The 27,137-nt window shown below is 45.3% G+C and overlaps 1 protein-coding gene across 1 annotated transcript; it reads left to right on the forward strand.

Moving 5' to 3' along the window:
* Nucleotides 1–200: 200 nt before the first annotated feature.
* LOC136482130 (disease resistance protein RGA5-like) lies at nt 201–4,220 on the forward strand. Its single transcript, XM_066479373.1, has 4 exons — nt 201–1,152; nt 1,548–3,536; nt 3,622–3,687; nt 3,769–4,220. Exons 1-4 carry the CDS (start codon nt 335–337, stop codon nt 3,770–3,772), a joined length of 2,877 nt encoding a protein of 958 aa, XP_066335470.1. The 5' UTR covers nt 201–334; the 3' UTR covers nt 3,773–4,220.
* Nucleotides 4,221–27,137: the final 22,917 nt, after the last annotated feature.

Raw genomic sequence — 27,137 nt, forward strand, 5'->3', positions numbered from 1 at the left:
CATGCTCTGAACTTCTCATATTGGTTTCAGGGCCTGTTTAGTTCGTCTAGTAGCTACTAAATTTAGTAGTTTTTAATTATTTTAGGAATTTTTTAACCAAATACTATGACTAAAATCTAAAAAAAAGTTTTAGTCCTAGCTTCGGAATCGCTAAAAGTGACTAAACCATTTAGTAGCTTCTAGAGCCTTTTAGAAAAGAAGGCCCTCCGATTACCGTAGCCCCATCTCTTCTCCACAACCCACAGGCCACAGCACAGCTGTATGCCATTCTCCAGTCTCCACACAACATCACCATCCACCAATCTAGCTGCTTGCCAAAGAGAGCAAGGCATGCATGGAGCTCGCCGTGGCGGCCCTGGGCAGCCTCCTCCCCAAGCTTGCCACACTCCTCACAGATGAGTACAAGCTGCAGAAGGGAGTCAGGGGGGAGATCAGGTTCCTGAAAGCTGAAATGGAGAGCATGCAGGCTGCTCTCGACAGGGTGTCCAAGCTGCCGCCTCAACAGATCGATGATCTTCACAACATTTGGGTGAGGGACTTGAAGGAGCTGTCCTATGACATTGAGGACAGTGTTGACTCTTTCATGCTCCGAGTCGATGCCCCTAGTTGTGCCAAGCCAAAGAGCTTCAGAAGGTTCTTTGACAGGACCATCGGCCTATTGACAAAAGCCAAGGCTCGGCATCATATCGCCGATGACATCCAAGACATCAGGAGCCGCATCCAAGAGGTTACTGGTAGGCGAGAAAGGTACAGATTTCCAGAAGTTGCAGTGCAGCCAGAGAATACAGAAATGGATCCTCGGTTGCCTGCTCTCTACGAAGATGTAAAGAACCTGGTTGGTATTGAAGGCCCTTCAGAGAAGCTCACTGCTTTGCTAATGCAAGGGGAGGGTGCACAAAAACAGCAGCTAATGGCTGTCTCTATTGTCGGAGTTGGAGGCCTTGGGAAAACAACTCTTGCAAATTCGGTGTATCAAAGAATCAGAGGAGAATTTCAGTCTCAAGCTTTTGTTTCAGTCTCCCTTAAGCCAGATATAAAGAAGATCTTCAGCAGCATACTACGGCAGGTTAGTGGAGGAGAGTACCCCAATGCTGAAGCATGGACTCATACTGAGCTTATAGATACAATCAGACAAATACTTGAGAAAAAGAGGTATGTAGTAATGATTATCAAATTTTCCTTTTCAAACTAGTCACAAATCTGTGTACTATCTCCGTTCCAAATTATAAGTCGCTTTGACTTTTTTTTTTGATACATCTATTTTTCTATGTATCTAGATATAATGTATGTCTAGATGTATAGCAAATTCTATGTATCAAAAAAGTCAAAGTGATTTATAATTTGGAACGGAGGGAGTACTTGAACAGAGTTCCTAAATCATAATCGCCATCCATTCATTTATTGGCTAGCCTGCATAGTTTCTATATTCCCATGGTGTCTAGTCATAAATTCGTGAACTTTAGCAGAGCTTGAAATAAAGAAAAACACTGTAATTAACAAATTCCAATGACACACAATTAATTGTTCTTTTCCTTTAAAAAATGCAGGTACATTATTGTAATTGATGATGTATGGGGAGAGTCTGCATGGACACAGATAAAATGTTCTCTAACTGAAAACAGTCTTGGTAGCAGAGTCATTGTAACAACCCGGAAAACTGATGTGGTAAAATTTTCTTGCTCGTCCATTGATGGTACACTGTGTGAACTAGATCCCCTCTCTTATGAGGACTCAAAAAAGCTGCTGTGTAAAAGGGTACTCAATGAAAATGAGGAAATGCATTCCGAATTAGAGGATGTATCACGGAAAATTTTGGAGAAATGTGGTGGTATACCATTAGCTATCATTACTACAGCTAGTTTGTTGGCTAGTAGGCCAAACAAAACAAAGTATGAATGGTATACTGTATACAATTCAATGGGTTCTGGACTTCAGAAGGACAAGAGCCTTGAGAACATGAGAGGGATTTTGTATCTTAGTTATTCTGATCTGCCCTCCTATCTAAAGCCGTGTTTACTGTATCTAAGCATGTTCCCTGAGGATTTTGAGATTCGAAGTGATGATTTGGTTAGGCTTTGGATAGCAGAAGGTTTCATCGATGAAAAACAGGGGAGTAATTTGTATGATCTTGGAGAGAGGTACTTCATTGAGCTCGTCAACAGAAGCATGATTCAACCACTATATAAAAAGGATGGTAGTCCAAGAGCTTGTCGAGTACATGATATGATACTTGATCTCATTATTTCCCTCTCATCTCAAGAAAATTTTGTCACCATACTAGAAGGTCCGTGCCACATATCTTCAGCATGCAATATTCGACGATTATCTCTGCGAGGCAGCAAGAGCAATAGCAAGGAAGAACAAATGATTTTCCCAGCAACAGTGAACATATCCCATGTCAGGTCAGTCGTTGCTTTTGGTGATGCCGTTGAGTGGGTGCCACCTATGTCAAGGTTTCCAGTTCTCCGTGTTTTGGCTTTCAAAAGTCGGTCCAGAAACAATATCCACCCTAAGGATCTAGGAAGTATGCAGCACTTGAGATACCTTGAACTAGGAGGTGATCTCAAAACAGAGCTTCTAGAAGGAATTGGGAACCTAAAGCTTCTCAGGACATTGGATCTTTGGGGCCCATTCAAAGGAGAATTGCCAGCTAGCATTAGTCAGCTACGACAACTTGAAAATCTGTTAACTGCTAATATGGTGAAATTTCCAGATGGAACTGGGAATCTAATATCCTTACACGAGCTGTTATGTCTATCTCTGGACGAATCACCAAATACTTTGGCTGAACTTGGTAACCTTACTAAACTCCGAGTGCTGACAGTAGGTGGCTTAGATAAAAACCAGAGTTACGTGAAGACATTTCTACAGGCCTTATCCAATCTAGTCAACCTTCGCAGACTAGTTTTTTTTGGAGACGGAACATGCTCCCTAGATTACATGCCAGACCAATGGAGGGGCCCTGCACGTCTCCAAAGCTTTCATGGGGATTTGGTAACCTTTTCCCAGGTGCCCTGGTGGTTTTCCTCCCTCTCTGAACTCTCCAGCTTGTCCATGCGGGTCAATCTACTAAGACAGGAGGATCTCAAACTGCTTGGAGCTTTGCCGGTGCTACGTTTTCTTGATCTAGTAATAGATGCCCATGGCACCACCACCGAAGAACAGTTGGTGGTTGGTGCTGATCACCCCTTCCGCTCTCTAGCAGAGTTTAAGTTTATGCACTACACAAGATGTTGGCTGGAGTTTGCTCGAGGAGTGATGCCAAAGCTTCAAAGGCTTGAGTTAGTCTTGGAAGCACGGAGCAGGGAAGGTGGTGGTTTTGATATTGGCTTGGAGAACCTTGCTTCACTTACACACGTCACCGTCAAGGTTGACTGTGATGGTGCCCGGATGAAGGAGGTGGAGGATGTCGAGTACAAGGTCAGGGATGCACTCGACATGCATCCGAACCATCCAACGCTCAAGCTTTCAAGACATTATGAAGGGCGAATGATAAAGGATGAGGACAAAGATGGTCACGAGGTGTTAGAGGAAAGGTAATAGATAGAATCACTGGGAAATTAATGCTCACCTATAGTTGGTTGTTCCTTTCATCTGACGTATCTGCTTTGCCTTTTGCAGTGATGAAGACTGGGAGTATATGATGAAGGACGAGAACAAAGATGGTCAGGAGGAGTCCGAGGAAAGGTAATAGAATTATTGAGAAATTAATACTCACCTATAGTTGTTTGCTCCTTTCATCTGACGTAGCTACTTTGTCTTTTGCAGTTAAGATTGGGAGTCATCCTTCCACCGCCATCCCCAGTCCCCTATTTCCTTTGCCTGAGCTGAGAATCCACTTCTGCTTGCATGATTCGTCAGCTGGTTGTTCATTTCGACTTCTCCACAACCGTCCATCGCTCATGTTCTGCTTCTAGTCTACACATTTCTTCACTTCTCCTATTTTCTTTCCTAAGTGCTCTGTTTTGTGTCCCCTTGTGCCACCCAATTAATTAATTATTCCTTAGAGCAACTCCAAGAGAGTTGCTATTCCTAGTATGGAATCAGATTTAGACGTTTTGTGCTACAAAATAGACTCCAACAGATGTTGTATCTAGAGTTGTAAAATACCCAGCCGTCTATTCCGTGAATCTAGGTGGCCGAAGAAAGCTAGCGAGCGCCGCTTGCTATCTTGCTTTCCCGTGTGGCTTCGCACACATGCGGCCGGTTGCCGCGCTGTCCTGGCCGTTCCCCGTCGTGAGTCGCCGACTCGCCGGCTGCCCTTTCCGGCACTCCACACGCATGTTCCTCATCACGCTGCCCCACCCCTTCGAGCTCCTCAAAAAATCACTCCGTGGCACTACGCAAGCTTGTCGCATCCACCATCTGCAGGAGCTCTGCCTAGCGTTGTACGTACTCGTTCCCCATCCTTCCTAGTCAGAACGGCGCCAATCCCTTTTCCAACCGGCTACATTCGATTTTTGATAGATTGGGCGACTCCTCCAAGTGCTAGCCAAGGCCGGATGCACGGGCGTCAAATACATAGCATGGCCACTGCTGTAGCTTTTGTGCAATTAGCCAACGAGCCGAGCTACCACCGTGATGGTTGTGTCTAGGTGGCCGGTCACGGAGGAAGCAAAGGCCCGGTGATGTTCCGGCGGCGGACTACTGCACCATGGAGCCTCAAAAAAGATTGATGTGGTGAGCTATTTAGAAAGGCTGTTGCAGTTCACTTTCTTTTTGAGAGGTTTTATATTTTACATAATGGCTAAATCAAAGAATTTGACATCTATTTTTAGCAGATCTCTTGGAGATGCTCTTAGCAAAGAAGCACCCACCTTTGTCGCACTTGGCAAATTGTTCTTCACTTTGTTTCCCGTGAAAAATACACAGAAAATGAATCTGCATTATTATTGCCAAAATATCATATGTTGTTGTTTTTGGAAAATGAATGCCCAAACTCCTTCGCCATCGTTGACAATTTGAGCCCGCCCTTGTTGTCCTTAAATAAAATATTTTTTAAAAAAATATATCTGTCATTCTGCTCCAACATATTCAGCTGATTGCTAAACCCAACTGGGCCATCATGTTGGATGCATTTTCTACCCACTTGACAAGCCTCGGTAGGTTTGCCTCACAATCGAAATTGTTTCAAAAGTTGGTTGCTACCTTTATGAATTATGACCTTTTCCAACATCTGTTGTAAGGCTTGTGTATTGGATGCAGTAGGCAATAGATACTAGAATTTTACAGATTTTCTGTTGCTCAAGTTCTAAATTTAATACTTGTAATTCATCCCTTTTTTGAGAAAGGTGTCTATCCCTTTCCCATTTATATGTTTGCGATTTGTCATGACTATTGGGTTATACTATTACTTTAGGCCTTAGTTAAACCATGTATCACATGCCTTAGGTTAATTAGCACTATATTACTGTATTAACTACCTCCTTATGCTGTTGTTGGAACGAAATTTCATATAAATGTGCATGGATCCTATGTCTACAGGAAAGTATGCTCTCAATAGAGAAAATGCAACCCTTGTATCCTAGTTGTGTAATCAAGTTAAGCTCACAGTAAAACTACATTTTCAGTACCTAGTGCTTGATGTTTTCTTCTATTTAGCACTGAATTTCTTTTATTGAGATTGCAAAACATCTATATTGACAGTTTTCAATAAGAAGTTGCGATTTGGCTCACTAGGTGAAATTTTCCTAGATTTGTCTATGCTTGCATAGTACATGCTAACAAGAATATAAAAAGCACTTTTGGATACAACATGCTAACAATAGAGAAAAAGCTCGAGGCTACCCGGCAAATCTATTACATTTATTTTATAGTACTGGATATATGGTCATGGTGCTACTTAGGCAACAATATTATTATATTGCAATTAATTGATAGTTGATGCTGTTCATAGCTGTCGTGGGTTCATAACCGCGGCAAGCATTGTGGTTGTTAGTCAGAAGTCAGAACTGTGGGTCTCCGGTGGCTTAGGTACTCAAAAACATAAGTGACACAGCGGTTTATCCTAGTTCGGGCTATCGATGCCCTATGTCCAGCAGTGAAGTATTATTCGTGCTCATCAGGAGCACCCAAATCGGGGGTTACAATGGAGGAGAATGAGAGTTTGACAAGGGATCGCTCGGTGCTATCCTATGGTTCGGCAGCGGTGAGGTTCTTCCGAGCAAGAAAGGGACCAGCCCTCTCTCTTGCCAAGTTGTCGGGGGAGGAACTCGCTTGCGTTTCTCTCGCTTGCTCTGTCTAGCCGATGCTTCTACTGTCTAATCGGCCTCTAATGTCTCGGCTCTCCCCTATAGTCTATGGCCTACGTGCGCCGAGTGCAAGAGAGTACTGCCGCGGCGTGGATGGACCTCAACTTCGTCGTGTAGGGGAGTTGTAGGAGCTACTGGTGCCGCCTGATGTCGCTGCTGCCTGACACTTGACCATCAGGGGCTGTCTGCTGCGGTCTGGCCTCCTCGGGGTAAGCCTTCTCGAGGCTTCCTCGGTTGAGCGGCTGACAAGTGGGCCCTAGAGCCCGCTGTCCTTAGAGTTGGTGAAGTTGTTTGTCCCGTTGCGAAACGCTGATTGCGTGACCCTGTCGAGGGAGTGGTGGACAGCGCCTCGCGCCCGTTTAAAGGGTTGCTTGTTGCCCGAGACGTCGGTTCTAGATGCTTAGTTTTTATGTTGAATGCAGAAAAAAAATGGTTTGCCACAGCATTGTCAACACCATAGAGTAATCAACAGCATTGTATGATTGGTGTATTGTGAGATGTGTTGCATGCTAATGCAGTGATGATTTAGCACTAATCTGTGATGTTCTTTTTCGTCACTATAGTTTGCATCTGGGCTTGAATATGGATTGGGTCTAGTGAATGGACAACTAATCCATGACGAACACAAATGTCAATCTATGATGGCCCAATTTGTTCCAGCAAATGTATGATACGAGATACATGACGGTTTTTTCGATCGTCAAGGTAGGTTAACCGTGACGCGTTTTCGACTGTCTGTGACCAAAGTAATCCATCATGTAAAGCCACATTCCTTATAGTGCGAGCACTCGCTCGGGTCAGTGATGGGATGGAGTCAGGCTCTAGCCACCGTCGCTCGACAGCCCAGGGCCCTAGCGAGTCCTGACCAGTGGCCACAGGCATCCTTGGGCTCTACCTAACTCTGTTCAGACGGTGCGTGCAAGCGTACCTGATGGGTATAGCCCCCGAGCCCCGAGCGATCTCATGAAATCGGTCGGGGGTCCGTCGGTCTCCAACCTCTTTCCTGGGGACTTAACATACACCTATGTTTGACTTTCATCAATAGCCTTTTCGTCTACTAATGCAGCAATAGTACACATTATGACCAAGCACTTAGGATTGCAACCTCACAATCCTATTTCTTTTGCCCTAAGTCAGTCTCCCCTCACCGTCTCTATCTCTCTCATGAAGGTGTGGTGGTGGCAGACCGAATGTAGAGTGTGACCGAGTGCGCGTGTCTTAGAGGCGTGGCTGAGGGCGTGGTTGGGGGCACGACCCCATCTTCATAAGGCAGGCACAGGTGAGGATCTCTCGCCCTCCTCCATACAATCTCCATAATCTCAATGGTGGATCCTCACTCACTCTCTCCCTCTCTCTTCCTCAGATTTTGCAGCGCCAGATCTAGATGGTGCCGAGCCCAAGGTAGCACTGGCAAGGGGACTGCCACGACACAAATGGAGCATCAGTGGGCTCCACAGCGAGTAGTGGTGGCCCCCCACTATAGGCAATGGGCAGCGTGGGCTCCGCAACGAGCTTGCACCTTTCTTTGTTTTTCATTAATTTGCACATGCGGGCGTCTTGACCGCCTCACTAAAGATTGATTAACAGTGACCCTCTATTAGAGGTTGTGGCTCCACTCGTCATTGTAAATTCTTTGTGGCCATCTCTAAAAACGTTTTATGTAGTTGTGGTTGTAGCTATCCGTATTCATATCTATAGATGGCCAACGGGCTGGCCCGGCCTGGCACAGCACGGGCCCATGAAAGCACGGCCTGATAGGGGTCGGGCCGACACGGCACGCCGGGACCCCCGGGCCATGCCTCTTAGGGCCATGGGCTTGGCCTGCCGGGACGTTTCTCATGTCGGGCTGGCCCAAAAAGCACGCCACGGCTAACGGGCCGTGCCAGCCCAAGGCCCACTGAGAGAGAGAGGTGTGGAAGGGCAGGCAGGGGCAGCTGCGCCTGCGCGAGCCGCGCGGTGGCGGCCGATGGCGCGCTCGCACCCGACAGGCCGCAACAGGATGAGGTCGCGCGGGGGTTGGGGGCGTGGAGGAGGCGCTCGACGCTGTTGAACTCGAAGCCGGCCGCCGTTGCACTCGAAGCCGGCCGTCGCTGCTTGACGCCGCCATGGAGGATCTGCGGAGGTTCACAACTTTAAGAGCGCGACCGCGAGATCCGAGAGGGAGGAGCTAAGTGCGGCCGCACTGGGGGATAGAGCAGGGCCAGCGGTGCTGGGGCGTGGAGGAGGAGGACAGGAGGCGATGGAGCTGGAGCGGATCGGGAGCCAGCGCCGCGTGGTGTAGCCCCGGTCGATGGAGCTGGAGGAGGGGCAGTAGGGGGCGAGGGGCAGCACGGGAGCGCGGTGGCGCCGTAGAGGAGTGAGTGCGGCGCGGCCACGTGGGGAGGGGACTGCGTGGGGCGGCGGGGAGGGGGAGGGGAAGGGAGTTAGGGTTCGGGGCCGCATGGGGCTGCGTGGGGAGGGGGAGGGGAATCAGGGGTGGCCGGGTGGGAACTGGGAGCGTGGGGCTGCGCGGGGGAGGCGGCTGTGGCCTGCCGGCCTGCGGCAGACGAGCAGGCCGGGCCACCAGCGGGCCTTCGATCTGTAGCGGGCCGTGCCATGCCGGCCCACGTGCCTGGGGTAAGGCCTAGGCACGGCCTGCTCCTCCGGGCCGTGCCAGCTCGGGCCCACTAGCCGCCGGGCCGAGCCGTGCTTGGGCTGGGCCAAAAAACGGGCCTTGGGCTAGGGCTAGGGCATGGCCAACTATGTTAATATCCATATATATCCGAATATATTCGATCCATTTATGCCAATGCTAGCTATCCTCTCAAATGTCGACTCACATCATGTTTTTGTGGCACTCACGGAGTTTGAAACTATAAGGGTTTCTATGGTACTCACTACTTGAATCACAATATTGCATTGAGTTCTCAAACACAAACCTTATCCTCGGTTTCAAACCGGTGTTAAAATCCAATTTTTTTTTTTGAAATGTGCCAGTCACGTCCGTCCCTGCCCAACCGTGCCCTCGCTCAACCCCATGACGTCGTGTCATTGCCTGCCCCACTGCCACGCATATCCACCACTTGCCCAACCATAGATCGACACCCTACGGCCTCCTTTACCAAGCCCCGCCTGCCACTTCAGGTAGTGGGGCCACCATGCGCCGAGGGGTGTGGTAGGCCACGCCCGGAGCCAATGACGGGGAGCAGCAATAGGCACGTGCCTGGGGCTGGCGACCCTACATAGGGGCCGCCTTGCCAAGCAGGGCCCTTATTCAACGAGGGAGGATCCAGGGAGGCGGGAAGGTGGAGAGGCCGGCCGTGCGTCATGGCAGCTTTGTACGCGTCTGACTCGACTTGACGATGTGCGCCGGTGGCGCGTCCTCGCCGGAAAGAGATGCGTACCAGTGTGGCGTACCCGTCGAATATGTGGTGGGAGGAGTGGCCGCCGACGTCCCACAGACCTGGCGCGTTCCTTAGGTACGTGCCGTTCTGTAGAATCACAGTGTCATAATTCAGCTGATCATGACTATAAAAATAGTTATCTTATACTATTATATTACTGACTAATTAACAAAGTATATGGCCCGCACGCATTTACACGGCCGCTATGCCGTTTTGCAGTTATGCAATTTATTGTGCATTGCCTCATCCATTTATACTTCCGGTCTCAAATCATGTCATGAACATTATCATAATTGGCCTTGAGAATTGGCAATGAAGATTTTTCTGTTTGGCAAAAGCAAGTATAACATTGCATATAAATTCATATAGTCACAAAAAATAGATGCAACAAGAGTTTATATATTTTTAGATTAGGTTTCAACTTAAATACATACTGTGCAAGAAAAAGATAAATGCTATAAATTCTAACTAGATGCCTAATGGAGCTTCCATGTTAATCCTCACAAGACTCGATAGAAAAACTATAGATAGATCCTAGAAAATCTTTTTAAAAAATCAGAAACATTTGACCATCAATTTGACATAACCTAATCACCATTGCTAATAATAGCTATTAGATATACTCTATTTTCTAAATAATTACTCATCTATGCTATTATGTAAAATAACATAAAGTAACCAATAACTCTATGTTCAAATTACCCACCCATAACATTAAAAAATATGATCTAAAGTAGACCTAATTTTACATCTAATTACCCATGTCCTCATATTACGATAAATAGCTTGTGTAACCTCATTTTCATCATATTATTAGAACGCAACATCTCAGCCCATTAGTAACCTGTAGTAGTTTTGAAGTTGGCCAATATTGCACGTGGGAGTCTATTGGTAGCTATATTTTCCCAGCCATTTAAGATTACTTCATTATAAGGCTTGAGTATTAAAGTTGCATTGAGGTTAGCACCTACCCTCATCTAAGATCACACTTCAAGCTCTATCACTTATGTTAAGCGACATGGTGCAGGATTCAAATATTTTCGTGTGGTATTGTATAGTATTTAAGAACATACTCTACAAGCTAAAATCCTTATTTTAAAAAGTGTAAAAAAATGAGTTAATTAAATATACAATAAGCACAAAAGCTTTAATGTAGTAGTCAACAAGAATAAAATTTATAAAAAATTAAATTTAGATTCATTGCTTCATATGATATATGGTGGAATAAGAGCCATCATAGTTAATGGCATATTTAAAATATACAAAGGTGGCATGCAAAAGAAATATATATAAATATAAAGAAAATGTATAGATCCGCCACATGCAAAAAAGACTATTAATAAGTTTATGATAAGTAAATATAGACAGCGAGTATTTATTATGTTAAAAAATAAATAAAGAGAAAAACCATATAACTTAATATAAGTAATTCTTTATTAGCTATATGTATTAAACAATAACTAATACTCAATTATATCTCTTAAAGTTGTAGCCTATGTGAGAGCACGGGTCGATGGACGGACTAAAACTAAAGTGAACTGACATTTGAAATGGAGGTGGCATGTACCAGCCAAATTGGCAGGTGTCCTTCCACGGCCAGGTTGCCTTCCCATCTTTCTTGCAAAGAATATACAGCGTGTTTGGTTGTGGAGTGGCATCTGTCATCCGGCATGGAATCACTCCAGCTAGGCTCGGAAGGCGCTTGGCGGACGACGAATTTCGAGGAGTGAGGTGGTGGTGCTTTTACGCCTTGCGGCAGGTGCGACATGATGACGGACGACTCCCGTCCGCTTGGCAAACCAAACGCAACATTCAGATTCAGGCTCGGATACAGGTCCGTATGATTCCGCACCGTATCATGACGCTAACCAAAGACGCTGATAGTGTTTGAACCACCGTAGAGTCAGTCCATCGTTGCACTTGTATTGCGTCCCTCTCCAATAACCCTTCATATGTGTAAAACTACCCCCTCGAGCTTCAAGCGCAGATCGATGGCCTAATCGACTTGGAGCTAGCTTGCTGGTTTCAGTGCCGTATGATTCCGCACCGTATCATGACGCTGACCAAAGACGCTGACAAAATCGATGGACTGGATTTGCCGCCTCGACCAGGCAGCACTAGTACAGAACGACATTTGATCCAGCTCGAAATTTGGCTTTAGTCCCGGTATTTTTCGTGCCCAGAACTAGAGAGACCTTTAGTCCCGGTTTATAGCTCCAACCGGGACTAAAGATCCCTGCCCAACGGCTACTGCGGCAGGCTTTTGCTGTAGGGGACCTTTATCCCGGTTGGAGCTACCAACCGGGACTAAAGGTTAACTTTTACTCCCGGTTGATCCTTCCAACCGGGAGTAAAAGTCTACTCCCGGCTAAGGCTCCGTCCGAGACTAGAAAGGGGCCTTTAGTCCTGGTTTCTGTCTCCAACCAGGACTAAAGGTCCCCTCCTATATAGCCCTTGTTCCTCCTCGAGCCCGAGCCACTTCGAGCTTAGTGTTCTTGCTTCATCGTCGGCCTCTCTTCTTCCTCATCACCGGTGTATCACAAGATTTCTTCCATTCCTCCATCGATTCTTCGGTTCTAAAGGTTATCAACTTTATACTCTCATGTTTCATCAGTACCTTATTTCATTTTATGTACTAGATATATGTGGGTTTTTTATGGTAGATTTTTTTTATTTGTAAGCCATTTAAACTCAAAATCACTTTAAAGTTTGCGTATTTGGATGAAGGAAGGTCAAAGTAGTTAATCAAAACTAGTATTGAATTTTCATTTCTAGCATGCTTAGCACACTTTATGGTTTAGAGATATAGAGAATTTTAGAGTTTTTTTAATTTTATTTGTTTATAAAATGAGAAATTTATATTATATTAAAAATGAGTATAGAGAGTAGATGGCAACTGCTTCCGGGTCCTCGGCCTCTCATCGGGTTTCGAAGCGACTGAGGCCGGACCTTCCTCTCATTGCATGCGGCAAGTGTGAGGAGAAAATTGTGATGGAGTACCGGGTGAGGAAGGAGTGTCCCAACAAGGGCTGTATCTTTTACAAGTGTCCGGATCGCAATGTGAGTTATTTTGTCGCATTTGATGATTATGGTTAATTTATACTTATTTTCATGATGATTGTGATTACAGTTCTAATTTTTTGTTTTAATTTCAGTGGGATGGCACTGGATGTTACCAACCGGGACTAAAGGGTCCTTTAGTCCGGGTTGGTGTTATCAACCGGGACTAAAGGGTCTACCTTTAGTCTGGGTTGGTATTACCAACCGGGACTAAAGGTTGAAGGACTTTTAGTCCCGGTTTAGCCGTTGGGCAGGAACCTTTAGTCTCGGTTGGAGACACCAACCGAGACTAAAGGCCTTTTAGTCACAGGGGCAAAAAAAATGCCGAAGCTAATGTCAAATTGGGACATCGTTCTAAAGTCTGTTCTCTAGTAGTATTATGTCTATTATGTTAAAAAAATAAATAAAAAGAAAAATCATATAACTTAATATAAGTAATTCTTTATTAGCTATATGTATTAAACAATAACTAATACTCAATTATATCTCTTAAAGTTGTAGCCTATGTGAGAGCACGGGTCGATGGACGGACTAAAACCAAAGTGAACTGACATTTGAAATGGAGGTGTCCTTCCACGGTCAGGTTGCCTTCCCATCTTTCTTGCAAAGAATATACAGCGTGTTTGGTTGTGGAGTGGCATCTGTCATCCGGCATGGAATCACTCCAGCTAGGCTCGGAAGGCGCTTGGCGGACGACGAATTTCGAGGAGTGAGGTGGTGGTGCTTTTACGCCTTGCGGCAGGTGCGACATGATGACGGGCGACTCCCGTCCGCTTGGCAAACCAAACGCAACATTCAGATTCAGGCTCGGATACAGGTCCGTATGATTCCGCACCGTATCATGACGCTAACCAAAGACGCTGATAGTGTTTGAACCACCGTAGAGTCAGTCCATCGTTGCACTTGTATTGCGTCCCTCTCCAATAACCCTTCATATGTGTAAAACTACCCCCTCGAGCTTCAAGCGCAGATCGATGGCCTAATCGACTTGGAGCTAGCTTGCTGGTTTCAGTGCCGTATGATTCCGCACCGTATCATGACGCTGACCAAAGACGCTGACAAAATCGATGGACTGGATTTGCCGCCTCGACCAGGCAGCACTAGTACAGAACGACATTTGATCCAGCTCGAAATTTGGCTTTAGTCCCGGTATTTTTCGTACCCAGAACTAGAGAGACCTTTAGTCCCGGTTTATAGCTCCAACCGGGACTAAAGATCCCTGCCCAACGGCTACTGCGGCAGGCTTTTGCTGTAGGGGACCTTTATCCCGGTTGGAGCTACCAACCGGGACTAAAGGTTAACTTTTACTCCCGGTTGATCCTTCCAACCGGGAGTAAAAGTCTACTCCCGGCTAAAGCTCCGTCCGAGACTAGAAAGGGGCCTTTAGTCCTGGTTTCTGTCTCCAACCAGGACTAAAGGTCCCCTCCTATATAGCCCTTGTTCCTCCTCGAGCCCGAGCCACTTCGAGCTTAGTGTTCTTGCTTCATCGTCGGCCTCTCTTCTTCCTCATCACCGGTGTATCACAAGATTTCTTCCATTCCTCCATCGATTCTTCGGTTCTAAAGGTTATCAACTTTATACTCTCATGTTTCATCAGTACCTTATTTCATTTTATGTACTAGATATATGTGGGTTTTTTATGGTAGATTTTTTTTATTTGTAAGCCATTTAAACTCAAAATCACTTTAAAGTTTGCGTATTTGGATGAAGGAAGGTCAAAGTAGTTAATCAAAACTAGTATTGAATTTTCATTTCTAGCATGCTTAGCACACTTTATGGTTTAGAGATATAGAGAATTTTAGAGTTTTTTTAATTTTATTTGTTTATAAAATGAGAAATTTATATTATATTAAAAATGAGTATAGAGAGTAGATGGCAACTGCTTCCGGGTCCTCGGCCTCTCATCGGGTTTCGAAGCGACTGAGGCCGGACCTTCCTCTCATTGCATGCGGCAAGTGTGAGGAGAAAATTGTGATGGAGTACCGGGTGAGGAAGGAGTGTCCCAACAAGGGCTGTATCTTTTACAAGTGTCCGGATCGCAATGTGAGTTATTTTGTCGCATTTGATGATTATGGTTAATTTATACTTATTTTCATGATGATTGTGATTACAGTTCTAATTTTTTGTTTTAATTTCAGTGGGATGGCACTGGATGTTACCAACCGGGACTAAAGGGTCCTTTAGTCCGGGTTGGTGTTATCAACCGGGACTAAAGGGTCTACCTTTAGTCTGGGTTGGTATTACCAACCGGGACTAAAGGTTGAAGGACTTTTAGTCCCGGTTTAGCCGTTGGGCAGGAACCTTTAGTCTCGGTTGGAGACACCAACCGAGACTAAAGGCCTTTTAGTCACAGGGGCAAAAAAAATGCCGAAGCTAATGTCAAATTGGGACATCGTTCTAAAGTCTGTTCTCTAGTAGTATTATGTCTATTATGTTAAAAAAATAAATAAAAAGAAAAATCATATAACTTAATATAAGTAATTCTTTATTAGCTATATGTATTAAACAATAACTAATACTCAATTATATCTCTTAAAGTTGTAGCCTATGTGAGAGCACGGGTCGATGGACGGACTAAAACCAAAGTGAACTGACATTTGAAATGGAGGTGTCCTTCCACGGTCAGGTTGCCTTCCCATCTTTCTTGCAAAGAATATACAGCGTGTTTGGTTGTGGAGTGGCATCTGTCATCCGGCATGGAATCACTCCAGCTAGGCTCGGAAGGCGCTTGGCGGACGACGAATTTCGAGGAGTGAGGTGGTGGTGCTTTTACGCCTTGCGGCAGGTGCGACATGATGACGGGCGACTCCCGTCCGCTTGGCAAACCAAACGCAACATTCAGATTCAGGCTCGGATACAGGTCCGTATGATTCCGCACCGTATCATGACGCTAACCAAAGACGCTGATAGTGTTTGAACCACCGTAGAGTCAGTCCATCGTTGCACTTGTATTGCGTCCCTCTCCAATAACCCTTCATATGTGTAAAACTACCCCCTCGAGCTTCAAGCGCAGATCGATGGCCTAATCGACTTGGAGCTAGCTTGCTGGTTTCAGTGCCGTATGATTCCGCACCGTATCATGACGCTGACCAAAGACGCTGACAAAATCGATGGACTGGATTTGCCGCCTCGACCAGGCAGCACTAGTACAGAACGACATTTGATCCAGCTCGAAATTTGGCTTTAGTCCCGGTATTTTTCGTACCCAGAACTAGAGAGACCTTTAGTCCCGGTTTATAGCTCCAACCGGGACTAAAGATCCCTGCCCAACGGCTACTGCGGCAGGCTTTTGCTGTAGGGGACCTTTATCCCGGTTGGAGCTACCAACCGGGACTAAAGGTTAACTTTTACTCCCGGTTGATCCTTCCAACCGGGAGTAAAAGTCTACTCCCGGCTAAAGCTCCGTCCGAGACTAGAAAGGGGCCTTTAGTCCTGGTTTCTGTCTCCAACCAGGACTAAAGGTCCCCTCCTATATAGCCCTTGTTCCTCCTCGAGCCCGAGCCACTTCGAGCTTAGTGTTCTTGCTTCATCGTCGGCCTCTCTTCTTCCTCATCACCGGTGTATCACAAGATTTCTTCCATTCCTCCATCGATTCTTCGGTTCTAAAGGTTACCAACTTTATACTCTCATGTTTCATCAGTACCTTATTTCATTTTATGTACTAGATATATGTGGGGTTTTTATGGTAGATTTTTTTTATTTGTAAGCCATTTAAACTCAAAATCACTTTAAAGTTTGCGTATTTGGATGAAGTAAGGTTAAAGTAGTTAATCAAAACTAGTATTGAATTTTCATTTCTAGCATGCTTAGCACACTTTATGGTTTAGAGATATAGAGAATTTTAGAGTTTTTTTAATTTTATTTGTTTATAAAATGAGAAATTTATATTATATTAAAAATGAGTATAGAGAGTAGATGGCAACTGCTTCCGGGTCCTCGGCCTCTCATCGGGTTTCGAAGCGACTGAGGCCGGACCTTCCTCTCATTGCATGCGGCAAGTGTGAGGAGAAAATTGTGACGGAGTACCGGGTGAGGAAGGAGTGTCCCAACAAGGGCTGTATCTTTTACAAGTGTCCGGATCGCAATGTGAGTTATTTTGTCGCATTTGATGATTATGGTTAATTTATACTTATTTTCATGATAATTGTGATTACAGTTCTAATTTTTTGTTTTAATTTCAGTGGGATGGCACTGGATGTTACCAACCGGGACTAAAGGGTCCTTTAGTCCGGGTTGGTGTTATCAACCGGGACTAAAGGGTCTACCTTTAGTCTGGGTTGGTATTACCAACCGGGACTAAAGGTTGAAGGACTTTTAGTCCTGGTTTAGCCGTTGGGCAGGAACCTTTAGTCTCGGTTGGAGACACCAACCGAGACTAAAGGCCTTTTAGTCACAGGGGCAAAAAAAATGCCGAAGCTAATGTCAAATTGGGACATCGTTCTAAAGTCTGTTCTCTAGTAGTATTATGTCTATTATGTTAAAAAAATAAATAAAAAGAAAAATCATATAACTTAATATAAGTAATTCTTTATTAGCTATATGTATTAAACAATAACTAATACTCAATTATATCTCTTAAAGTTGTAGCCTATGTGAGAGCACGGGTCGATGGACGGACTAAAACCAAAGTGAACTGACATTTGAAATGGAGGTGTCCTTCCACGGCCAGGTTGCCTTCCCATCTTTCTTGCAAAGAATATACAGCGTGTTTGGTTGTGGAGTGGCATCTGTCATCCGGCATGGAATCACTCCAGCTAGGCTCGGAAGGCGCTTGGCGGACGACGAATTTCGAGGAGTGAGGTGGTGGTGCTTTTACGCCTTGCGGCAGGTGCGACATGATGACAGAGGACTCCCGTCCGCTTGGGCTTGGCAAACCAAACGCAACATTCAGGCTCGGATACAGGTCCGTATGATTCCGCACCGTATCATGACGCTAACCAAAGACGCTGATAGTGTTTGAACCGCCGTAGAGTCAGTCCATCCTATCTCCGTTGCACTTGCATTGCGTCCCTCTCCAATAAGCCTTCATCTACCCCCTCGAGCTTTAAGCGCAGATGGCCTAATCGACTTGGACGACAAATGCCCTGTTCGTTTAGCTGATAAGCCATGGCTAAAAGTATTGTTGATTTATTTTATTGTGAAAAAAAATACTATTCATTAGCTAAAAAAGTACGGCTTATATGCCAGACGAACAGGACGAAAGAGACAGGGTTGTCTATCTTAGGCCGGACTCGTTGAAAAGCATAAACGGGACTGTGTGGTACACCAGTTGTGTCCACATGGCCACTTGCCTCTTGCAGCTTGCTGGTTTCAGTGCTGTTGTTATACTGATTTCGTCACTGTAGCCTCATTTAGTTTTAAAAAGTTTTCCCAAAAAGTGCTACAGTAGCCATCACATCGAGTCTTGCGATACATGCATGGAGCATTAAATGTAGACAAAAAAAAACTAATTGCACAGTTTGGTTAGAAATCACGAGACGAACGTTTTGAGCCTAATTAGTCCATGATTGAATATTAATTGCCAAATAAAAATAAAAGTACTACAGTAGCCAAATTCTCAAATTTCGCCCAACTAAACAAGGCCTGTGCTGTGGAGACTTTAAGGAGGTCGCAATTCTGCACGTTGCAGTCTTTTTTTGTTTTGTTAAGGGGTCATGTACGTTGCAGTTGCGTGCTCCTCTACCAGGCTACCACATATTCTGCCCTTGTTTGAGGGGCAGCTCCAGCTCCGCTAGCGTTTTGTCCTCCTTGGCGTCAGATGTGTGGTCCCCCGTAGTCCACGAGGATCTGTCACTGCGCCGCTGTTACTCAGGGCGTATGTGGTGGCTTGAGCCAGGGAGCCATCTGGACCCCACGCAGACAAAATCGATGGCATGGATTTGCCGCCTCGACCAGGCAGCATTGCCAGAGTCTCAAGCAAACAAGCCCTCAGCCCACTCTCGTCGCCGTTCGCACGTCATTGCTACCCTCAACCGGCCGCATGGCCGCTTCCTTATGTCCTGCCACTGTACTACGGAACATGCCTTCACAACCCGTCTTCTCAACTGGTACACGCATTGGTAGTTACCGTGATGGTACTACCATCACAACTAATCTCCTCGGTCCATGGAGTATTATTACAACAAATATATATTGGTGACAGTAAAAAAAAGTCACTTTGGCTTGGCACATTCAGATTGGTTGCGTGAGTGCATAACCTTATTCGGGTTGGTTAAGCCGTGTTTGGATTCATTATCTGATAATAGTTAGCTGGCTAATACATTATTATTTGATTTGGTCTAGCTAGTGGGATAGTTGTTATTTAAGGATCCAGCTAACAATTAGTTAGTCTATTATCTATATCTGTTTGGATCCTAAAAGCTAATTATTAGTTGATAACTACTATCTGTAGAGATCCAAACAAGGTCTTGGTCGAGTGCATTGTTTATTATTCCGTTTGGTTGGCAAGTTCATTGGCTCACCCTAACTAGCAGGTGGCCAAGTGTGTAGGTCTAATCTCGGGCTAGGCGGCCAAGTGCACAGGCCAACTCAGTTTAGATGGCGGAATGCATTCGGATTAGTTAGTGCTACATCAGACTAGTGCAATGATTGATGATACATCGGTCCACGATACATTTAGCAGCTGCGTCAGTGATGTGAGGCGGTCGACAACAAGCTGATCAGCGTTTAGATCAAGCATGAAGGGACCATGACGCCTAAGATATGGGTAAATTAGATAACTTAAAACTTTTACTATAACTATGGTTTCTAGTCAACCTTAGCAAAATCTATACAAGAAAGTGAGCTATCTTGATATGCACTACAGTTTGCTGAGTGTAAAACTATCTCTATTGCAAAAGAGTATACAACTTAGGTACAGAATGTAAATGTGGAAGCTAATTTGAGGCAGAGATGAAAACTCCTGTCAATTACTCCGGTGTTTTTACCGAGGTACCAATAATCTCATGCTTTTCACTAATCCTTGTCGGAGCCCCTCGCAAGGGCCAAGCTCCTGATCAGGTGACTCCTGAGGTAGCCCCTATCCTTCTCCATGCACATGTGGGTCTCTAAGATGGCCTTTCCTAGATCGTTTCCCGCCGTCTTCACTGTCGAGCTTGCAGCCAAATCACCGAACGGGCCTGGTTCTCTTTGGTACATCATGGCGGCCGCAACACAAATGCGGTTGGTGTGGCCAGCAAGACTACAAGGCCCTTTAATATACAACAATGGTGCACGCAAGCACTATGTGAGCAAGAGGTGTGCAAACTTTACTAAACACTATGCCTAAGCCTATGCAAGCGCCAATATGGTTTATAAGTAGACTAAATACTTTGCAAAGTACTATTGCTAATCAACTAATGAAATCTTTAAGCACTTTATGGTTAGAAGAACTAGAGATGAGCTCACCTAAACCTTCTTTACGCTCCAACTCCTTCCAGATGGCTAGACGGGGTATATATAGCCCAAACACTTGAAACTAGTCATTGGAATAGTACACAACTTTCTGTGTACTCACCGAATACTCCAATGGGGTCATTGTAGATTTTCCGATTAAAAGGTCCTAATGGCTAGAGGGGGGTAAATAGCCTAATAAAAATTTTTACAACAACACTTAATAAAATGGTTAGACAATTATGAGGCGATGCAAGAGTTGCGCTAGCCTACTCAAAATGCAAGCCACCTACCATAATTCTAGTTTAGATAGTATCTATTCACACAAAAGCTATGACACTACCCTATGTTAGTGTGTTCTCAAAGGCTAACTAAAGAGCCACACCAACCAACCAAGCAAGCTCTCACAACTAGCTACACTAAAGAGCTTGACAACTAGTTTGCGGTAATGTAAAGAGAGTGATCAAGAAAGTTATACCGCCGTGTAGATGAAGGAACCAATCAATCACAAGAGCGAATAACAATGAAGACCAATCACCTCGGAATCAAAGGATGAACACAATGATTTTTTACCAAGGTTCACTTCCTTGCCGGCAAGCTACTCCTCGTTGTGGCGATTTACTCACTTGGAGGTTCACGCGCTAATTGGCATCACACGCCAAACCCTCAATAGGGTGCCGCACAACCAACACAAGATGAGGATCACATAAGCCATGAGCAATCCACTAGAGTACCTTTTGGCGCTCCGCCGGGAAAAGGTCAAGAACCCCTCACAATCACCACGATCGGAGCTGGAGACAATCACCACCCTCCGCTCGACGATCCTCGCTGCTCTAAGACATCTAGGTGGTGGCAACCACCAAGAGTAACAAGCGAATCCCGCAGCGAAACACGAACACCAAGTGCCTCTAGATGCAAACACTCAAGCAATGCACTTGGATTCTCTTCCAATCTCACAAAGATGATGAATCAATGATGGAGATGAGCAGGAGGGCTTTGGCTAAGCTCACAAGGTTGCTATGTCAATGAAAATGGCCAAGAGAGTGAGCTTGAGCCGGCCATGGGGCTTAAATAGAAGTCCCCATGAAATAAAGCCGTTGTACCCCTTCACTGGCATAGTGCGGGGTGACCAGACGCTCTGGTCCGATCGATCGGACGCAGGCCCTCAGCGTCCGGTCATGTGATACACTCCACGTATCCCCAGCTTCAAATACTGTTCGTTAGATTTCAATGGTCGTCTATTGACCGGACACAGCGCACAAACTGACCGGACGCTCAGCCTCCAGCGTCCGGTCGTTTCCAGTAAGGTTCCAGAAACGAATTTCTTTGACCGGACGCGTCCGGTCATCCTTGACCGGACACAGCCAGTGTCCGATCACTCGTTGACTTCATTTTGCGCTATTGGTCAACACGACCGGACACTAGACCTCAGCGTCCGGTCAGTCCAAGACCCAGCGTCCGGTCGATGACCGACGCTGGCATCTACGCTGTCACACTTGACCGGACGCACCAGTCCCTCTGAGACCAGCGTCCAGTCACTCAGCGACCAGCAAGACTAACTCCTCTTCACCTCTAACTTCTTCACCCTTGCTCAAATGTACCAACTACCAAGTGTATCACCTTGTGCACAGGTGTTAGCATATTTTCACAAACATTTTCAAGGGTGTTAGCACTCCACTAGATCCTAAATGCATATGCAATGAGTTAGAGCATCTAGTGGCACTTTGATAACCGCATTCCGATATGAGTTACACCCCTCTTAATAGTACGGCTATCAAACCTAAATGTGATCACACTCACTAAGTGTCTTGATCACCAAAACAAAATAGCTCCTACAAAATATACCTTTGCCTTGAGCTTTTTATTTTTCTCTTTCTTCTTTCCAAGTCGAAGCACTTGATCATCACCATCATGCTATGATCTTCATTTGCTTCACCACTTGGAATGTGCTACCTATCTCATGATCACTTGATAAACTAGGTTAGCACATAGGGTTTCATCAATTCACCAAAACCAAACTAGAGCTTTCAATCTCTCCCGTTTTGGTAATTGATGACAACCCTTTCACAAAGATATGAATTGAGATTCTATTGAATCCATGTTGCTTGCCCAAGCATATTTACCATGTGTAAAAGGATATGGACAAGTTTCATGAATCCCATATTGTAGCGATTGCTCCCCCTACATATGTGCTAAGAGTTTGGATTGTAGCTTGCACATATGCTTAGATAGGAAATATAGGAGTCAATGTCTACCAAATGATGCTAAGGTATAAAAGATGGACCTTTGAAGCGTGATACCAATCGGAGTGCACCATTATACCATCCTTAGCACCATGGTTAGCTTGATACCACTTGAAAAATACTTTGAAAAGATACCACTTGAAAACACTTGAAAATGAAATCATTAGATATCCTATGCATGCTAGTTTTTCATTTCATCATTCAAACCTACAACTAGCATACACCAGACAAGCATGGATATTGAAATTTAAAACTTGTGCCATGCAAGCAAACATATGAAATGCACATTCAAATGCACCATACAAGCTCATGAGCTTGCTCCCCCTACTTGTATGCTCAAAATTTTAATTGATTCCTTTCCTTTGTCATATCTCTCCACCTATGTCAAGTTCTCCCTTTATTGTCTTTTCACCATCTTAGTACACTAATATATCTTTATTATTTCTTCCCCTATCACTTATATCTTTGTTTCTCTCCCCCTTTGTTATCAATGACCACAAAGACTTAAATTATAGATAGGTTAGGATTATCAATGTCAATCAATGGGGTGAGGATCATTTTCTCAAATTTGGTCCAATCTAGATCATTTGCCAAAAGATATTTAACTCAGTTTGATCCAAGGACAAGCTTCTTCACACCTCTAAATAAGGGTTATCTTGTACTATGTTGAGTTAAACACTTAGAGCTCATTTTCTAGATTAAACACTAGGTTTACAAGCCGACAAACATGTCATATGCTACCACTAGATCAAAATAAGCATAGAAGCAATAGTGGTACCATACAATCATCAAATTTATTTGTTTTTCATGAATGAGCCTAATAAAATGGAGAGATGACTAGATGCACTAAACATGTCCTTAGCAAGGATGTATGCCATGCCAATCAACTTTTACCTTGGATTGCTCGAAGGAGAGGCATGTCATATAAGTGGGGGGTGCATCAACACATATTTGAGAAATCCAATATGTTCAACTCATTCCTTAGCTTGCAAAACCTTTTCTCATCCAATGGCTTGGTGAATATATCGGCAAGTTGATCTTCGGTGCCTACACTCTCAATGCAAATGTCCCCTTTTTGTTGGTGATCTCTTATGAAATGGTGGCGGACATTAATGTGCTTTGTTCTTGCATGTTGAGCCGGATTGTTGGTGTAACACCCAAACTTTTTCATTCTTTTAAATAAGTAAATTTGATTTATTAAGTTATTAAGTGTGCATTCAATTATAGGAAATTAATAATTTTTGGCGAATTAAAATCAATTATAAGATTTGAAACTTTTGAATGCATACATGCTGCTGCATTATTTACTTATGTGATGATTGTTCTTAAATTAGTGTTCAAATGAGTTCAAAAATAATTTGAAAATGCTTTTGGGAAAATTTGTTGGAAAATAAAAAGGAAAATGAATATCTCCTCCCTTCCTCGGTTTCGGCCTGCATGGTTTTTTTTCCCGCGCGGCCCGTTCACCTTTTTCCCTCCCTTCCCCGCTCAGCCCAGCCCAGCCGCCGCTCTCGGCCCAGCAGCCGCGCGCCTCAGCGTCGCCAGCCCAGCAGCCGCGCCCAGCCCAGTAGCTACGCCTGTGCCCGCACCAGGCAACCGCCGGCCCAGCACCGCGCGCCTGCTTCCCGCGCCCAGCCGCTGACAGCCCGACCCCACCCGTCAGCGCGCCCCCCACCTCTGCCCCGCGCCCTCGGAACCGCCCGGCCATGTCGCGAGGCCGCAACCGCCGCCCCTGGCGTCGTGGGAGCGCCCCCTCGCGCGCCTCGGCCTCTTTTTAAGCGAAGCCGAGCCCCTTCCTCGCGGCTCTCTCTCGCTCCCCGCTCCATTTCTGCCTCGTTCCCGGCCACAACTGTCGCACGGAGGAGCTCCGAGGACTGCCGTCCGCCGTCCGCGTCGCCGTCTTCCCCGAGCCACCGTCGACTCCATCCTTCCCCGCTGTGAGCTTCGCCTTGTTCCCCTCTCTCTCCCCGTGCTGTCTATTTCTTATTTCTTGGCTGCTTGTGGCTGTTTTCCATGCACCCGTGGAGTTTTCGCCGCCGGCCATGGCGCCCGCGCCCCGGCCTTCCCCTCCGGCCGTCTTCTCGACCTGTGCGTGACCCCCTTCTCCCCCCGAGCTCTCGGGTGCCCTCGGTTTCCCGTTTGGCGAACCCTAGCCCCCTAACCAAGCTCGTCGGCGTGTTCTTTGCCGCCGGCCATGGCTAGCCTCGCCGGAGTCACTGTTCCGGCCGGCCATCTCTTCTTCTCTCTCCCCGAATCGATTTCTGGCCGTCCATTTCAAATCCGACGGCTCACGTTAGAAGATACCCCTTCGCGGGTAGATTTGCTAAAGAGCCCTCCTAGTTTCACCAAATTGAACCCGCCGTCCCTAGCGCAATTTACAGAGTACGCTTTCTCGTTTTGAAAACGTAAAGTGCACTGTTTTTGTTCAAAATACGTTTTCAGTAATTACAGAAATGCCATTCGAACTGTTTCGCTTATAGAATTGTCGTTTTAGCTCCGAATTGATCCATTCAAATCGCGTTAGCTTCGTAATTTCACAAGCTACATGTTGGAGCTACTGTTAGTCAAGTTTGGAACTTTTTAATTTCATGATTTGATTTAATTAAATATAGGGCTATAGGAAAACCCGTTTTAATCATAACGTTCGTATTTTAGCTCCGTTTTTCGTGAACTTCGCGTTGACGTGATCGTAGCGAAAAGTAGATTAGTTTTACAAACATTTTATCTTGATTTCAATACTGTTGGTGTACTATTCTAATGATAGGAATGTTTGCTTTGCATGAATGCTTTTGGAATGTTGTATGTTGCCGTGTTGGTCGCGTTCAGACGGTGAGGAAAACGTTGGAGACCAAGAACTCTTCGACAACCAGCAGGACCAGCACGAGTTTGTGAACCAAGGCAAGTATAACATGGGCCTTCCTTGATGTCCTATTTCACTTTAATCAATTACTCATTTGCATGTCTCTAATTTTGATACCCTTAAGGACATCCTAGTGATTGTTATCCTGTTCCTTGTCTCCTATGGGTTAAATGCATATGGGTAGATTGCTAGTGCTCTAACTGAACTTGATATACATATTGATGAATGATACTATGGAACAAAGAGAATAACCTGAATTATAACAACTGTTCCATAGGGCGAAAGTGCAAATGACCTTTGTTCATGTTGCTCCCGGCCCTCCATAAGGACTTATCTGTCGGCAAAAGCTGGGACTGACAGTGCAACCGGGAGAGTCATATGGCTCTGACTTTAGCTCAGTAATAGGACCTTTCCTAGCTGGTTAGAGGTTACCTTTTAGGCACAAATGGGGCTTGCCACTTTGGGTATAGGGCTGCTTCTGTTCCTATGAGTATAGCCGCGATGGATTTGTGCCATAGGAAAGGGGGTCCCTACATCTGCCTGCCAAGGAAACCAAGCGGCCCTAACTTGTTAGGGAAACCTATGAAATAGCTTCATAGTGTACCCTGCCCACTCACCTTGGTAGTGACATGGGAGTAATTAACCCGGGCATATGGGGATCACGACTCACGGTGAATGTGCACCACCTCTGCAGAGGGTAACAAACTGTTATAACAGCCGTGCTCGCGGTTACGAGCGGCCCGAAAAACTCACAGAATAACTGGTTAATTGTTGATGATCATTTAAAGTTGTTCAATGATGATATATGGTACACTTGACCCCGATATATGTTCTTATGGGGATTAAATGGGAGCTTAAGCATAACTTGATAATACTTGAGAATAAAAGTTTGACCTATTAAAAATGCTAACTGTAGTAAAACAGAGTCTATCCTTTCTGAGCTTCATAACCCCATGTTAGCTTGCTAAGTACGGAATGTACTTACACTTGTTTATTTTCTTTACTTGGATAAAAATCCCGGATGGGTAACAGATGACAACGGGTATGAGGATTTCCCGGAGGATTATTAGGCTTGTGGTCAACCAGTTGACCTTCCCTGTGATGACGGCCATGAGAGTTTATTATCTTTTTATTATTCCGCTGTGATGTATAAGACTAAGTTTTATTATAACTCTGATGTATGAGACACTGTGATGATACTATTTGAAATTTGTCAGCTTATGTGTGTGATTGATTCCTGGGCACACACGAGTTTTGTGCATTCAATTTTATCCTTAAAATTGGGTGTGACAAATTGGTATCAAAGCCGTGTTGACTGTAGGACGTAAGCCTAGTTAGAAAACGGTCGTTTTAGCAGCTTTGCTCCTCTGGTTCTTGCTTACTGACTTATCCTTGTTATTTTATTAAAACGTTTATGCTTTTCATACCTTAATCTATTATTTAAAATTGTTGATTCTAATTTCATCTCACTTTAAATCTTTAGATGTCTCATAATCCGAAGACTGCTCGACTCAGCACCGCCGGCTATCGTGCCATGTTCACCCCGCGTGCCCCACCGGCGGAGAGGGAGATTGTGATCATCTCCGACGACGTGGAGATGGCTACACCGACGCCTACACCTACTCCTACACCAGTCGCCGTGCCCGTCTACCCTGTGGTCGCTACACCTGAGGAGTCGACAGCTACTTCCCCTACACCTGCACCCTCCCCAGCTGCCCCCGTGGAGGACAATGAGATTGGCTAGAAGTGCAAGTACTACTTCAAGCCAGCTCCAGAGACAGCCTACTACCACACTCTCCTCACCCACGTGCTGGACGACTACTTCCCCGACTTGCACGCCTCCATCAGCTACCACTGCGCCGAGTACAAGCACCCACTGGAGGCTACCTTCTGGAAGGTAGAGCTGGTGGTCACCGCATGGAATGATATCATCAATGGACATGAGGTGGAGACTGTCCACAGTGCTCCT

This window comes from Miscanthus floridulus, chromosome 9 (genome assembly GCF_019320115.1).
Source record: "Miscanthus floridulus cultivar M001 chromosome 9, ASM1932011v1, whole genome shotgun sequence".
In the NCBI taxonomy this organism is placed as follows: Eukaryota; Viridiplantae; Streptophyta; class Magnoliopsida; order Poales; family Poaceae; genus Miscanthus; species Miscanthus floridulus.

Bases quoted from the DNA above. Each gene is read 5' to 3' on its own strand.
- LOC136482130 (XM_066479373.1), top strand. From the start codon at position 335: ATGGAGCTCGCCGTGGCGGCCCTGGGCAGCCTCCTCCCCAAGCTTGCC. The intron at 1,153-1,547 runs GTATGTAGTAAT...TAAAAAATGCAG, and splicing joins CAAATACTTGAGAAAAAGAG to GTACATTATTGTAATTGATG. The intron at 3,537-3,621 runs GTAATAGATAGA...TGCCTTTTGCAG, and splicing joins CACGAGGTGTTAGAGGAAAG to TGATGAAGACTGGGAGTATA.